Below are 16,131 nucleotides of genomic sequence, written 5' to 3'. Positions count from 1 at the left end.
CATGCTATAAAGCTGAGCCGTACCGAGGGCATGGTATTGCTTCCGATCCCATAAGCTCTATGGGATCGTCTTGGGAACTTCGACGTCGCGAGCCTGTGACTAGAAATTAAACTAAAAATATACATACAAGTTCAAAATCCACAAGCTTAACAATTAACTGGTAGGTAACTATTTTACGCAAAAATGTGTCCGTTATAAAAAAATAATGCTGTCCTACTCTACTACCAAGGTAAAATAGTATCATCACAAGTTCAACTCCCATCATTTGCAGTGTAAAAACTTTTCAGTGTCTCAAATATGCAAACTCGCTCGACAAAATATTACAATTGCTGGCCATAAATCGACTAGTGACATTAAACCTGCAGCTGTCAATAAAATTATATGTTGTGTTTGTATGTCACAAATGACATGTTTTCGTTTCGTTTCTGAATTTATATGAAAAGTAGTAAACCATTTCTCACAATGGTTTACTACCACACATCCGGAAACGTTAAAATGTTAAGAAATATTCTAATTGACTACGATTCTGCTACTGAAGTTTCACCTTACGAATACATGAGAGTTTACATTGATAAATGTCCAGTGGACACAGATGATACCAAATTGGCCTGGATCGCCGAAACTTTTCTTGGAATCCAGAAACACAGGCAAATTTTGAAAGACATAGCATCTCGCTTATCCGAAGAACTTGTAGAGGAAGACCAAGATTATTTCATGATTCTATTTCATGCTATCATTTTTCAAATTGATCCGAAAGATTTGTCGCTTTTATATAAATGCATTTTCAATACAAGCAAGACTTTATTGAGTACATTTTCAAACTTTTTGAGCAACAATGAAGTTTTGGCTTTTATATCACAGGCTGCTCAGTCTTATTATGATACAAATTTCATAACTGAAAAAATAATTACCCCTCTTTTCGAGTGGCAGCCTTACATAAGTGAAATGGCACACAGTTACGCTGAGTATATCAAGAAAATGGAGAGCCGTAAGACGAAACCCCCTACTGTGCCAATTCAACCTAATGTTTTGAGCCGCAAGGCTAAAGATGTCCAACCAGTGGCAGGCCATGGTTCTCATGCTTCTCTGCCATTAACACCACCAAACTCTGTGCAACAAAAATCTAAACGTATGCTAACGAAAAGTGTCATTGATGAAAAATTAAAGAAAAGCTACGAAAAAAATAAACAAAAGGCCGCGCACTTACTCAATGACGTTAAAAACAAAGAGTTTCGTTATGCTCAAACGAAGTCTGAAGGATTCTTTAAAAAAATATCCTCTATCAAAAATGAAATGGAATATGCAGCAAAACCTGTAAAATTTGAACGCAAAAATGTTAATATTAATGTCTCCCAGCCCGTTAAAGAAACCGCAACTACCATTAAAAGAGTCAATAAGCGCATACAACAAGCCGAGCAGGAGGAAGTAAAATGGCTTACAAATGCTATACAATGTAGGAATACTGCAAAAATTGAAGAGTTACAAGAATTTGATCGTCAAGAAAGAGAGAGGGAAAGATTGTTGGACATCGAAAAAAAACATCTAATGGGCCAAATTTCTTACGAAGAAGCATTATTAGCCAAAAAGAAACTAATCGATGAAAATAAAAAGAAACATGAAGAGTTTTTAAAAGAAAGGGAGACTTGGAATGAAGATATAGAAAAATGGAGAAAGAACCAAATGGAAAAAAATCGTAAATATATTGAAAAACTTTCACTTACAGAACTGAGCGTATTAGAAGCCAAACATTGCTTATCAGTAAAAAATAGAGAAAACGCGGAAAAGTTTAAGCAAGATAATCAAACATTACTGGCTAAAGCCATGAAAGCAAAGCAAGAAGAACTGGAGTACAGGATTAAAATGATAAAAGAAATTAAAATTCTTGCTGCCATTGCTAAAAAAGCAAGAGTTCCTAAAATAATAGATCTAACAGAAACTTCTGGTCTAGGATTATTATGCGAGATGTCGATAGCTGAACTACAGGAAAGGATGAATGCAATGAAAATTGGTTTAAACGAAGAACTTGAACGAAAGAAAAATATGATTAAAGAAGAAAAAACGGCTGCAAAGCATGAGTTGGAAGAAACTAAAAATTCAATTCAAACTTACATGAACGAAAAAGCTACCGCACGAAAACAAAAGAAAAGCAATTCTCCCGTAAACAAGGCATCTTCAAAAGAAATAGATGATTTGAAGAAAGTATTGCAAGAAAAGCGTAAACTACGAATGAAACTTAGCAACTGTTAACTCTTCTTTGTGCTCAATGTGTAATACTTATATGTTACAACACTATATGTTACAAATTATAATATTATATTTTGGTACTGCATTTTTATTACATTTCTGTATATTTTGTAACCGCGGATCGACCAGCGCAGCGTAAGACGTCCACCAACGAGAGGGACGGAAGACCTGGTTAAAGTCGCAGGTTCCAACCGAGGCAACTAGACGTCTGTAGGGGAGGCTTATGTCTAACAGTGGACGTCCTACGGCTCATATTATGATAATGGTGATGATGATATTTTGTAAAAATTTATACCTTTTTAAGCTATTTTTAACTGACTGAGTAATGGGCACGAGCAAGACATAATTTTGGTAGTCTACTGGTGTTTTTTAGCGCTTATGAACTTGATATCTAATACAGTTGACAGCAAAAACACGAAGAATGTTAGGTCAATTAGAAAACTACCTAGTAAGCAAAACTAGCAGTTAATTTTGCTCGTTACCTACGAGTTTTCTCTGGTGGATATTTTGATTTATAATCTCAGCTTATTTAGCTGCTGGGCACAGGCTTCCTTTCAGAATGAGAGGGCTTGGGCTTGCAATGTCCATGCTAGCTCATTACGGTTCGGGAACTTGACACACACCATTGAATTGCTTCACAGGTGTGTAGAGATGTCCTCACGACGTGTTCCTTCACCATTTTATTACTTCACTTTCTGATTACGATGGCGGGAATCTTAGAACGAGTTCAACAAGCTCCGATTCGTAATAATATATTTAATTTATACATAAGTCGATTTGAATAATGCGCAAATCGACTTATGTATTGCAATTAAAAAGTTCTTTTTAGATACTTAAGTACTTGAAACACGTGTCGCTGCGGGTCTTCATGCAGAACCGGAGGTGTTGCGGAGGGATGGTGGCGTAGCTATCCTGAAGTTGCGGAGTAAACGGTAACTATATTTAGTTCCTGGTTATTATTTAGAGCTGTAAGCTATCCTTATTCGGGTACGTATTATAATGTATTTTAAAATACATATCGGTTCAAATACATACAGTTGAAATACCGAAAATTATAAATATAATGGTTAAAATAAATAATAATCAAAATTCATAAAGCACGTTTTTCATATTGGTCGAAATACATACATACAATTAAATTGACTAAGTTCACAATGTATATGTTCAGAATGTATACAACTAGAATATATAATAGTTGAAAGAAATAATGGTCAAAATACATACGATAAAATGCCCATGTTCATCATCACCTCCAGTCTATTTACATTGTATTTGAATGTTAAATTTGGAAAAATTTTGGACTATAAAACAATGTCGACGGCTTCGATGACGCCTTTTCAGCGTAGTTAAGGCGCTTCGCGCCTGGAAAAAACTCTAGCCTAACCTAACCTATATGATACTGACTGATTGGAGCCCGTATTGTCTAACAAGCGGGCGCTTGCCATCGCTTTCACCATTTTATACCACAGACAGAAAGAACACCTAGTCAATGCGATAGCAAGCGGCCGCACGTTGGACAATACGGCCCTGAATTTTAGTTTAAATTACCTTTTAAGTACCTTGCATTTTAAACTAAATTTTGATCATTAATTAAATAGAAACTTTAGGTGCGACGACGAGCGAAGCGAGGAGGAGCGTGTTAGGTTCAACTATGACCAAAACAAGCACGATCCGAGCGATCGAAGTGAGCGTGCCGCAGCAGCAGCCGGCGAGTGCCAGAATTGTATTCTAAATGCAATCTATGTGAAATTTCAGTGTCGATTATGTATTTCAACCATTACAGAAAACTTACTGTATAGATGTTGATTGATGTTTCAATTAACTATTTATTTTTTTATAATTTTATGCATTTTGAACGTATACATTATCAACATAAGTATGCCATATGGCTAGGAACCATTATGCATTGTAACTAAACTTATTATTTTGACCACTATGCATTTCAAACTTATGCGTTTAGAACTTATGTCAAATAACTAATTAAATATTTTGATGCATTATATTTTATAATTTTCGGTATTTCAACTGTACGTATTTCAACCGATATATTATGTATTTTAAATTTATACATTATAATACGTTCCCATTATTCTGACCAGCCTTTCCCGCAACTGTGTCGTACATGGGTTTATGAAATCTCATTTTAGATCTACTTCCATAACACTTAAACCATTTCAAATAAATACCCCAATAAAGTTACTCTCTAGTTCCATTGAATTATGAGCTAGTGCTAGTTGATCGTGGACTATATTATGCTCCAGTACTCTAAACGAAACGGCTCACCTGAGGCCATCGGTTTAATAAACTTGATTGCTCTCTTCGTATTAGCATATAGTGCTTTGAGATGGAGATGTCCTGTAATAAATTTGCGACTTCAGATAGACTTACATAAAACCAGAATTGGTGCTTGTTGAGTAAATTAACTTATTTAACCCTACTACATTTAGTTAAGTGATTGTTGAGTGTGATAGATGTCATTTTAATTGAAAGTATTTCAAGTAAATGTAAAATAAAATTGGTCAAATTCGAGTTGAACTCGCGTTGAAAGGTCATCGTAGTATGGGTATGTAATTGTCTTATCCCCTGCTCTTATCAAACATGTTTTTAGAGTTCCACACCTCAAAAGGAAAAAACTTAATCCTTATAGGATCACTTTGTTGTCCGTCTGTCAAAAAGTTTTCTATCTCTATGTTCATCGATTGTCTATGTTTATTTGCTTACACGGATTCGCTCTAATTAATACACCTTTATAAGAACTCTCGGAGCTGTAGACCTCACGAGTCTTACGTTTACAATCCTCATGGCTCCACCATACTTAATTATTGAAACTGCTCACAAAATTTCACGAGAATCGGTCGAGAAACGCGACCTGTAAGGGAGAGTAGCCAGATATATCCTCTGGGCATCTGGGCAAACATACTCGTACGAAAACATTTTTGTCTAACCTTGTTTTTTTTATTAGATTAAAATGGGGTCAAACGGGAATATACTCTCCTAAACAAAGAAACAATTGTCCAAATCGGTACAAAAATGGCGAAGTTCAGAAGCAGGTACTTAACAATCATAAAAAATACAATCGAAAAATGTGCAGAAAAAACGAAATAATAATGTTTTAAAATTGGTTTTAACTTTACCCTTTATTATTACCAAGTCTACGTTTGCGATGGTAACAAGAGTAATGATGTCTCCAGGCATATCGGTGCGCATGCGCGAATTGGCTGCTGCACTTAATTAGATCGGCTTAATGAAATACCTAATAGTAATCGCGGTTCATGCCAGCGTTAACGCACTGTGTGATGTATGAGCGCAATGCTTTAGAATCGGATGTAGTTTATTGATATATGTAATACAGGGTGTAAAATTATCCTTAAAACGTAAAAGTGGTAATATTGGTCCCTCGTAAACCTTACATTGTTAAGTGAAAAACTATGATTTACGGATAAAATACAAAAAAAAGATATCGTTCCTACGCATGAATTATCATTAAAATAGTTTATGCCAATCTATATTGACTGGTTTTCTAAATATTACACATACCACTAATAATGTAATCGACATGATAATTTTTTTATTTGTGTTCATAATAATCACATTAATACATATTTTTTTCCATCGTAACTTTTTTGTTTTAATTTTTTTGGGATCACCGACGCAACTCATGACAGGGTTACCATATTTTTTTTATTAATAATTTCATTACTAAAAACATACTATCTACTTGAATTCAAAATTGGTATTGTTGTTCAGAATATTTTCCTTCATAAGCAATTTTTTAGGGTTCCTTACCTAAAGGGTAAAAACGGGACCCTATTTCTAAGACTTTGGCAGGAAACAAACATGATTCTGTTGCCGTTTTTTGCTAATGCCTAATATTGTATAGATAATGGTACGAAACACTTCGTGCGCGAGTCCGACTCGCACTTGGCCGGTTTTTTTATGTACTAATCTGAACTCATAATGATGTTCTTCAAAACAATTTCAGCACATCAGCACACAACAGCGGCTTTTTAATGAAGTTTCTTGTTTAATAAACTGGTCAAAACTTTAAAATAAAATAGAATAGGTATGTATAAACATTCCGCTTTGTGACTGGAAACATTACAAATGAAATGCATTGAGGCATACTGTAAAATGTATTGTTGAAACTGAACAAACAGTAAATCTCCTTTTATTATGTAAATTCGGAACTTTGTGTGCGTCTTGTTGCTCAAAACTATTACATCTACTGGTATTGACGCGACGCACGACTTTCGAATCTCGATCAGTATTGTAGCCACAATATTACCTTTGTTGTCGCCGCGGGGTCGTTTAGCCGCATAATGATCCAATAAGTTGCCAGAATCGATATCATACTACAGAATAACGTGACAATGTGTTCAAAATCCCAAATATCTAGTCAATATAATTTGGATTAGGGAAATAAATGAGATGGGTTCAACCGTCCATTTGTATCGGTGTATAATTTAAATTCTTTAACGCCAATGTTCAAGATTACTCGGCGAGATAGGTGCGCGGGCGCCCGTGTCGCGGCGACAACCACTGAATAAATTTATATTTCCGACCGACAGCCCGACAGACTCGGAGACTTCTCTCTTTGTAGATAATCCCACCGGTAACGTTGAATGACTCTATTAACAGCTTCCCTTTTTGGGATAAATTTCGACGTTAGGCGCTGTCACACGCGGCCCTATCTATAGTGTGGACTGTGCCTAACAAATTAAAAACTTAAGCATTATGAAAAACTATAGCATTCAGAAGATGCATAAAACAATCTAGTCAAAATATCTATGGTAAATTGATATCGGTTTTATTAATATTTAATGCGGGCCTTACCTATGTGAACTGTGTACTTTAACGTACGTTTATTATTTAGCACTAAGTACGGTGTTTATTTTATGATTATAATCTTCCTTATAAAGTAGTACAAATTTCAAATGAAATTTTGGGATTTTATGAAATGAAATTTAATTAAATAGAGTTTATTTGTCACAAATGGGTATACAATGGTCTCAATTTAATAGATTATAATAAGATCGCCACTCAGTGCCACTAAGTGGCGTACAAATTTCAATTTGAATTAAAAATAACATCATATTATTTAAGAGTGCAAGCATAATTATTCAAATCATTTATAATGCGACACACACACACACACACACACACACACACACGCACGCACGCACGCACGCACGCACACACACACACACACACACACACACACACACACACACACACACACACACACACACACACACAATCCATTTATAATATTAGGATGATCACTTTGTATATGAGTTTTTAACTAAAATTTTAAATTGACCTATAGCAATTTAAAGTTAAATTTAAATAAGAGTACTTATTGATTGAAATATTTATGTCAAACAATAAAAAGATTCTCGCACTGTTATACAAACATAACGTACTTGTATACTCTGAACCTACTATACAAATTATCCTAAATTGTACGGCGTGAGAATGTTTTTATCGATCTTGTTTTCATTTATCACCCCAGTATTGATGTTTCAATTAAAGTCGCAAACGGACTATGAATTGGAGCGGTCGACTCGAGATTACCTCGATAAAAGTAAAACGTCAATAACCACCTAATTGGGAGAGAACACTCAGCCGATCCCGAGCGAGAAACAATAAATATTGTAACACACTACGAGATAATTCAACTGATAACTTAATGTGCTTACATTTCGAATCTGCTCATGATTTTATGGGAAACTAAGATAGATTTTTTCCCTATGATTTGTTCGGATTGGTTAATGGGTTGATTTTTATTGAACCGGTTTGTTTTCTTTAACGAACGATTTCAACGTCTGGACTGAAGTCGTAAATAAAACACTAATAAGTAAGTCGATTGTGTCATAATCAACACTTACTTATACGTATGCGAGAAGTCAATCTTTGTTGTTTCAATTAAAATCATATATTCTGATGGCATGAAACGTGCTGTTATTATGATTGGTTATTTCAACTTCTAATTTTTTACTTTTACGTTTATGCCGTAAAACCATATCGAAAATACAAACTGAGACATGAATGCACAGAAAAACCAGAAAAAGAGACCAGCACTGGGAATCGAACCCAGGTCCTCAGCATTCCGTGCCGCGTGCCATACCCCTACACTAGCACTGGACAGGAGTACAGACACGAATTTCTCCTATACACCCATATCTCAGAACGGCACGGAATGGGGCTCGAGTCCCAGCACTGGTCTCTTTTTCTGGTTTTATTTTGGATGTTACAATTTTATGGAATGAAACTTTAAAAGACATTATAATGTGACATTAAAGGTACTAATACACGCGCTATTGATGAACAAAATCCCTTTCTTATATGTTTGTACTTATATGGTACCTAACACGGAGCAGCAGGGCTACTACGAAATTCTAAAATCGAAGTTCGTAATCATACCATTCCGTCGACGCTTATCCCACTAATATTATAAATGCGAAAGTTTGTAAGTCTGTTTGTTTGTTAGTATGTTTGTTACTTTATCACGTCAAAACCAGACGACCAGACCAGATGACCTAGTGGTTAGAGAACCTGACTACGAAGCTTGAGGTCCCGGGTTCGATTCCCGTGTCGGAGCAGATATTTGTATGAAAAATACGAATGTTTGTTCTCGGGTCTTGGGTGTTTACTATGTATTTAAGTATGTATCTATCTATATAATTACATTTATCCGTTGCTTAGTACCCATAACACAAGCTTTGCTAAGCTTACTTTGGGACTAGGTCGATTGGTGTGAATTGTCCCGTGATATTTATTTATTTAAAACCGCTGAAGCAATTTAGATGAAATTCGGTATAGGTACAGATAGTTTGATTCCCGGGAAAGGACAGGATAGTTTTATCCCGGAAAATTACATACTTCCCGCGGGATAGCGATAACCGAATTCTACGCGGACGGAGTCCCGGGAAACGGCTAGTATTATTATGGCCGTGGCCCTGCTGAGGCCGTATTATCTATCGCGGTGACATCCGCGATCGCATCACCGTCTCTTTCAACCCATATCTTATACCGCGTGACATAAAGAAGTGGTGAAAACGATTGTGATTTACGAGTGCGTTAGAGAATTAGGCCTCAGAAGTGTCAACCTAACGTTACGTAAACAGGTACATTCGCAAAATGTATAAATCGGAAAATGCGAAAGTACTTTTGGCTTATTGTACTGTACGTTCCGTGTGTTTTACAGTATACGTTGTGAACAATTTGCGTATCTATTGTAGATTTTGCAATTGGTTAAGTTTTGCATGTAGCTGTATCGTTTTGTTCCGAAGCTAGAAAAAAACTATGATAAATTTATTATAATACGACTAGATACGCCTTAAGTGTTCTACCCGCGACAGGTGAAAAACGAAGTAATCTGTCTAATTTTGTTTAGTCACAATCCGATTACGCTAATATTTTGTTCTAATATGTGTTCATATTTTTGGCGTTTTGTGCATTTTGATCACAGGCGATTTTTTTCTATAATATAAGGGAGTCCTTATTTACATTGAAAGTTCATTTAAACGAGCAGTTAAATTTGTTTAAACTGAAATGTCGGTTATAATTTTAATAGACAAAGCTACTACCGTATAGACACCTTTATAAGGCTTTTTTATGATCAGTAAGGGTCCAGTTCAGCAAGCCATAGCACTTGTAAATGGAAAGCGTAAGTTTGAATGTCAGTGGGAACCAATATCGCTACATTTTTTATTCCCCGCAGATTATTTTACTGGCCTCCGTTGTAAGGTTAGTGAGATTATATTAAAGAATTTATGTTATGATTGCTCAGCCAATTTACATGTAAATAATTTGCGAAGTTTATGTGCGAATGATGTCATATCCTTTAGTGTTTTGTTAAGAAATGTGTGAAAACATTTAGCGGGGTAGCTTAAGGTTGTTTTTGCTTAATTTATTACGTGAAATTAATGCAGTTCGGGAATTTAATTCTGTGTCTTTTAGTATTGGACCCCGGCAAGATAATTGTTATAGTCTCGAGGCGTATCCGATTACGGCGTATTTCAGCATTCAGAAAATTATAGGATTATAAACGTTGTTCATCAATTTCGATGCAGTAAAAACATTAACATTTATTTATTTATAATCTTTGTTTACAACAAGTCTATTTTCAATCGTACTAGTACTACCTTCTGTCATAGCATCAATTGCGTAGGTATTTATTTATGTACCTACCCATAAGGAAGAGTTTTAACTAAAACTAAAACTTGATTTACACTTGGGACTAAAACTGCAAAAACAAGTACTTACTGAATGACATTACATTGTAGGTAGAAGCTAAAAAATACGTCTAGCTTTATTTCCATTAGGTGGTGGTAGCTTTTGCACTCGACAGTGTTCTAATAAAAAAAATATAACAAAAAGTTGAACCGACTACAAATAACCTTGAAAATATTTTTCCACCAGTCTGAAGTCGGCAAGGGCTAGCAGGAGTGGACCTATAGTCGTCTACCTAAACATACGATAACTATATTATTATATTGGGCTTCAATCACTCCTGCTGGCTCGTGCTGAGGCACCGACTTCAGACTGTTAGAAAATTATCTTCATGGTTTTTTGTAGTCGGTTCAATTTTTTGTATATTTTTTTTTCACGCTTTTTTGTGTAAATAATCTAAGATACTATAGTTTAATGTGAACTGCTGGTCACCTTTTATGAAAGATTGTTTTTCCTGATGCAGAGACTTATTGAGGAGTCCTGGTGCTTCACCACACGTTCCATTTCACCATATGCATTACGATGAGCATAAGTTGCTTAGCAACTGTGTTAAAGTAATTGAAATTCAACCAGTGAAATACTTGTTATTGATTACTCGTAGTAACTCCATGATCAACTGTGATCTTCATCATCAGTTCCACTTCACCAAATGATGATTTTCAAAAGTAAATTCACAAGTTACTACTAAATATATCCAAGTGGCAGTGGGCGGGGCACATTGCTCGCAGGACTGATGGCCGATGGGGTTAGAAGGTTCTCGAATGGCGTCCGTGGACCGGGAGACGAGCTGACGGTAGGCCTCCAACAAGATGGAGCGACGACCTGGTTAAGATCGCGGTATCGCGTTGGATGCGGAAAGCACAAGACCGGTCTGAGTGGACAGCCTTTGGGGCGGCCTATGTCCCAGCAGTGGACGTCTTTCGGCTAACATGATTATCCAAATTAGGTACCATAGGTGAGAGATTCCCAGTCCAGAGATAAAGTTCCCTCGATTTCCTTAGGATGAGATGAGATCCTGATTTGGTGCTTATGGGACCTAATTGAAGGTATACTCCTATACGAAAGAAAAAAAATGAAATCGGTTCACAAATGACGAAATTCTGAGGTAACAAACATTAAAATAATAATGATAAAAACATACATAGACTGCTAAAATCATTACTCTTCCTTTGGCTTTACCGTAGTCGAGTAATAAAACAAATACAACCGAATTGATAACCTCCTCCTTTTTTTGAAATGGGGTAAAAAGGCGAGAGTGTATTTTTTTATCAAAAACTCTCATCAAAGACGGCTTTTGAGTACACAATTATCATGTCACCAGTAAAATTGTTATCGAAAATAAAAGAACAGTATTCGTTGATTAGCGACAAGGTAAAATACCGGCGTAAGTACCTCTTATACGGTGCGATACCGGCTGCGCCTGCGCACTCGTGAGCGCGTAATCTATACCTTCGGACTGTGACAGGAGCACAGACACCCACTCAGCGTAAAAACAAACTGTAGTATATTTTGAATAAAATACATTGTAATAAAACTATATTTTTCTTTGTCTTACGACTTTTAAACTGGTTTTTTTTTAAGTCTAAATAAAAATTATTGTTCAATTTATAATACATTCAATTTGAACTGATTTGATCTGGTTGATGAGAGTAAAGTTTTATATGTTTGAAAGTTGCCGTCTTTAAGTACCAAATAACATCTAGCTCTAGCATAAAGAGATCGTTGTAAAAAATAGAAATAAGGGTTTTCAGATAGAATTAAGATAGGTAGTCTTTATATACCTACTAGCTAATGGAGTTTTTAACAGTCGCACTTAAAGAGAGCTTAGTCAGATAGCATAATAATAAAAAAATCGACCAAGTTCGAGTTGGACTAGGCCATTGAAGGTTTCGAACAAATTTGTAAGTATTTATGTATATCTGTTGTTAGCAGAGATCTTCTTAGCAAAATGTACGGGGTGGTGTTATTTTAGATAGTTACTGAAATAGACAGACATAAAAAAATTAAGATTTTTCAGACTTTTCTTATTGTTACTACTAACCTACCTGCATACTAAACTTTGAAGTTTCCTAGACAGCCGAAAGTACCTAGTAGGTTTTTCTGTGTCGGAAATTTGAGTGAAAACACGTTTTCTAATAACTGTTTATTTTGATTGCATTGGTTTAAGTTTATTTTTTTTTACTGGTCCATGTGGTAGCAAACCTGCGTATGTGATATTAATTTCAGTTTGATACCTCTACGTGTTACTGAGAAAAAGGGGTCTCGACAGACAGACGGGCAAGGGTTTCGTTTTAAGGTACGGAACCCTAAATAGGTATTGAATTAAAATAAAATAGCCTAAGGTGCATCAGAATTTAATACTTAAATAGTCAGCAAAATATAAGCAAATTATATGAGCTATCTACAACGTTTTCAACGACCATCGTGTTAAAAAGCAAATTAAAACACATACAGAATTCCAAGATACCGACTGTAAACTTGTGAATTATTAAGCAAATAAACACTTGTATTTTTTTTTTCTTTGTACGTATTGTATACTTAACAGAATTTTTTCATTCTTCTAGATTTTGTAGTAACGCCTTGTGTCCCGGAGCTTCAATCGGCGCTTCAAATTTATTGTTATTGGATCGGCGCGCGTACACGCATCCACACTTCGCGGCTATCACGACGGAACAACTTTATCGCGCGCCGCACTATTCCGAACGCAGTGACGACCGGTTAACACTTTATTACGAGTAGTAGTTTAAATTAAGGCATTCGATTTTATGCTATTTTTTTTTTCAATATTGTGAGCAAAGTGGATGAAGTATGTGAATGAAATGGTGATAGGTTAATTTTTATCACATATTCTAGCCAAGAAGAAATCGAAAAACGCGATTAGTAAAATGTATCTCGATAGATTTGAGCTCCAAAGTATTTAACGTTCAAACATTGTTTATTTTACAAATTATTCCGAAACAATTGATACTATAAATTTTAAAAAATATAGCTATTTATGTAGCAAATCGGGATATAAAGGTTTTATTCAGTCGCTAAGTTTATTATTTAAGATTCATTTGCGCTCGTCGCATACAATTTTGTTGAGCGTATCGCATGGGCGGAACCATAACGCTTATTGCAGCCGTATAGCATTATCCCTTTTGCAGACGCCTAAAATGTTGGCAACAAAATCTGGTTTACTTTGTCTCTCTCTGTAGCTAATTATTTGATTGATTCAGGCGCAGGCGTCACTTTGCAGAGGTCCATAATCAATGAACTGACTACTCTAATATTAAACGTAGGAATCTTAACTTAGACGCACATCTAAAGCGTAATTGTTCAGAATAACACCGTGTCTGCATTTTGCGCATACGAAACCATAAACATTCCGCACCATCGGCAATTTGTTAATGATAGCCCGCATCTACATAATATGAACATTCACTGACAATACCAGCTGTAAAGTAGTTCTTAGCTTAAATGAATTATTTACTGTTGTTACGGCCTACGCGACTCAATTCCACGTCCAAATTAAACAGCAAACGCATATATTTTGCTACGTGATTGATTACTCGTACAAAGACGATCCGATGATTACGTCTAATTAATTTCACAGGCTATCTAGTTTCTTATTCAGTTAATACTAATCAGTAGGCATAATCATTAACAGATTCTTTAGATTGAGCCAAATTTCATTAGCCTAATATTAAATATAGGTAATCGTTTATATTCAGGATCATGGATATTAACCATAATGTTTATAGTACTACCAATATATTTATATCAATGTGCATTAGAGCTTATGAAGTGCTTTGCTTAGTTAATAGCTAGGTCAAGTGATGTTTTAATCTTATTTAGTCTTTATTTTATTTGCCTATTGCTTACCTTGAAACGTTCTCATGTACCTCTATTTTCTGTACTATTTACTACTTATATTGTGTTAAAGACTCATTATATTGTATTGTATTTATATCAATTAATTGTGACTTCCAATAAAGCATACGTAACGAATATATTCGGGCAGTGATCCGCTAATGAGGCTTTGTTCCGCCATCTTTTTTTGCGTCGCTTCAGACAGCTTTCACGGGCCTGATTGTCGATATCCGGGAAGACCAAATCGGGACTTTTGTTTAATAACAATGGGGAAAAAAGGATAATTGTCGTGCATGATATGATTGTAAAAGAGGTAACATTGTAAGATGCTTACCTTTTGTGTACCGCAGCCTGAACACTTTTAAGTGGCACAGAATGTGTTTTTTGTGTATCAACTTTTTTACTTACATAAATAGATTCATAAATGTTTAATTAATCCTAACTTATATTATAAATACGAATATGAGTATGTTTGTTTGTTACGCTTTTACACATGTAACTAACCGATTTTTATCCCAGAAAACTGTAGGTACACATTTAAAACTCGTGTAGTAATACTTATCACATTGTTTCTTATTTTGCGGTTCGGGTTGCTAATGCATTTAAAAAGCATAAACATTTTATTTATTCACTGCACTACGCTATGACGTTTTCGTTAAAAATAAAAATCATAAACGACTTTCATGTTATATTTTATACTTTTTGGTACAATAATGAACTTCAATCAATGCTATTTTATTTACATTGAACTGGTAATCATATCATTAAATACAAGCAAGTTTTTGGATACTACCTTTATCAAAAAGATGTGGGATACTGTTGATTCTGTCACAATTAATTGTTTCCGCTTTCAAGTCGATAATAGCGTATAGTTTTCGATATCGTTATCTAAGGTAGTTATTTTGAATATAAATAAGTATATACTTACTGTTATCAAGGTTACAGCACACCTGTTGACGACTTTATTTTACTCCAGGTAAAGTGTGATTATTTACCGCTAGCTAGTAGATTTAATAATGTAATGATACCTTTATTAGGTTGTTGCAAATATCACTGATTTATTGTAATAAATATTCGACCAGAGGAAGATCAGCCTTATTGTCTTACGCACTCGGAATCGCAATAGTTTTCTACTGTCACGTAGTTTAGGATGAGGATAGAAAGAGATGGTGAATGTGATCGCGAGCGTCCGCTTTTTAGAACAGTGTTTTTCAAACTGTGGGTCGCGACCTCCTGGCGGATGCCCCTTAAACTTTGGTATTCAAGAACAAAGATAAAAGTTGGATTCTAATTAGGAAGTTTTTTGGCTCAAATTACATAAGGCGGGCCCGTGACGGATCCGAGGAAAATTGGACTCTAATTACGTAAGCATAAGGTACACATTACATTGGGGGCGTGGCCTGGACGGTTCCGTCCAGTGGCATTCGCAGTCGCATCGCTATTGTGTATGATTATTTAATGTTTATATTATTAACCTAAGATTAATACAAATAACTGTAAGTGGAGGTAAGGGGGTCGCGTCCTGAAAAAGTTTGAAAAACACTGTGTTAGGCAATACGGCCTCACGTCTTCGCTCTTATGTTATCATCAACCCTAAACCATAGTGAAAGGACACTTTGAATAGGTACATTGTGACTAAAGTTCACACGAAGGGTTTTCGCTAGTTCTTCATTATCTGTAAGCACAAAACACAGATACTTAGTTCAGAAGTTAATGTCTTGTATGTACTTCACTTTTCATACCTACGCTCGGCGGTCGCTTTTATTTTGTCAACTATGGCTTATGCACGAAAAAACTATC

The 16,131-nt window shown here is 35.4% G+C and overlaps 1 protein-coding gene across 1 annotated transcript; it reads left to right on the top strand.

Moving 5' to 3' along the window:
* The first annotated feature begins 377 nt into the window (after positions 1-377).
* LOC141445508 (cilia- and flagella-associated protein 99-like) lies at positions 378-2,329 on the top strand. Its single transcript, XM_074111346.1, has one exon. It carries the CDS (start codon positions 436-438, stop codon positions 2,245-2,247), a length of 1,812 nt encoding a protein of 603 aa, XP_073967447.1. The 5' UTR covers positions 378-435; the 3' UTR covers positions 2,248-2,329.
* The last annotated feature ends 13,802 nt before the right edge of the window (positions 2,330-16,131 follow it).

This window comes from Choristoneura fumiferana, chromosome 2, assembly GCF_025370935.1.
Source record: "Choristoneura fumiferana chromosome 2, NRCan_CFum_1, whole genome shotgun sequence".
Lineage (NCBI taxonomy): Eukaryota > Metazoa > Arthropoda > Insecta > Lepidoptera > Tortricidae > Choristoneura > Choristoneura fumiferana.
The sequence above is the reverse complement of the archived record's forward strand: the minus strand, read 5'-3'. Positions and strand labels throughout refer to the sequence as shown.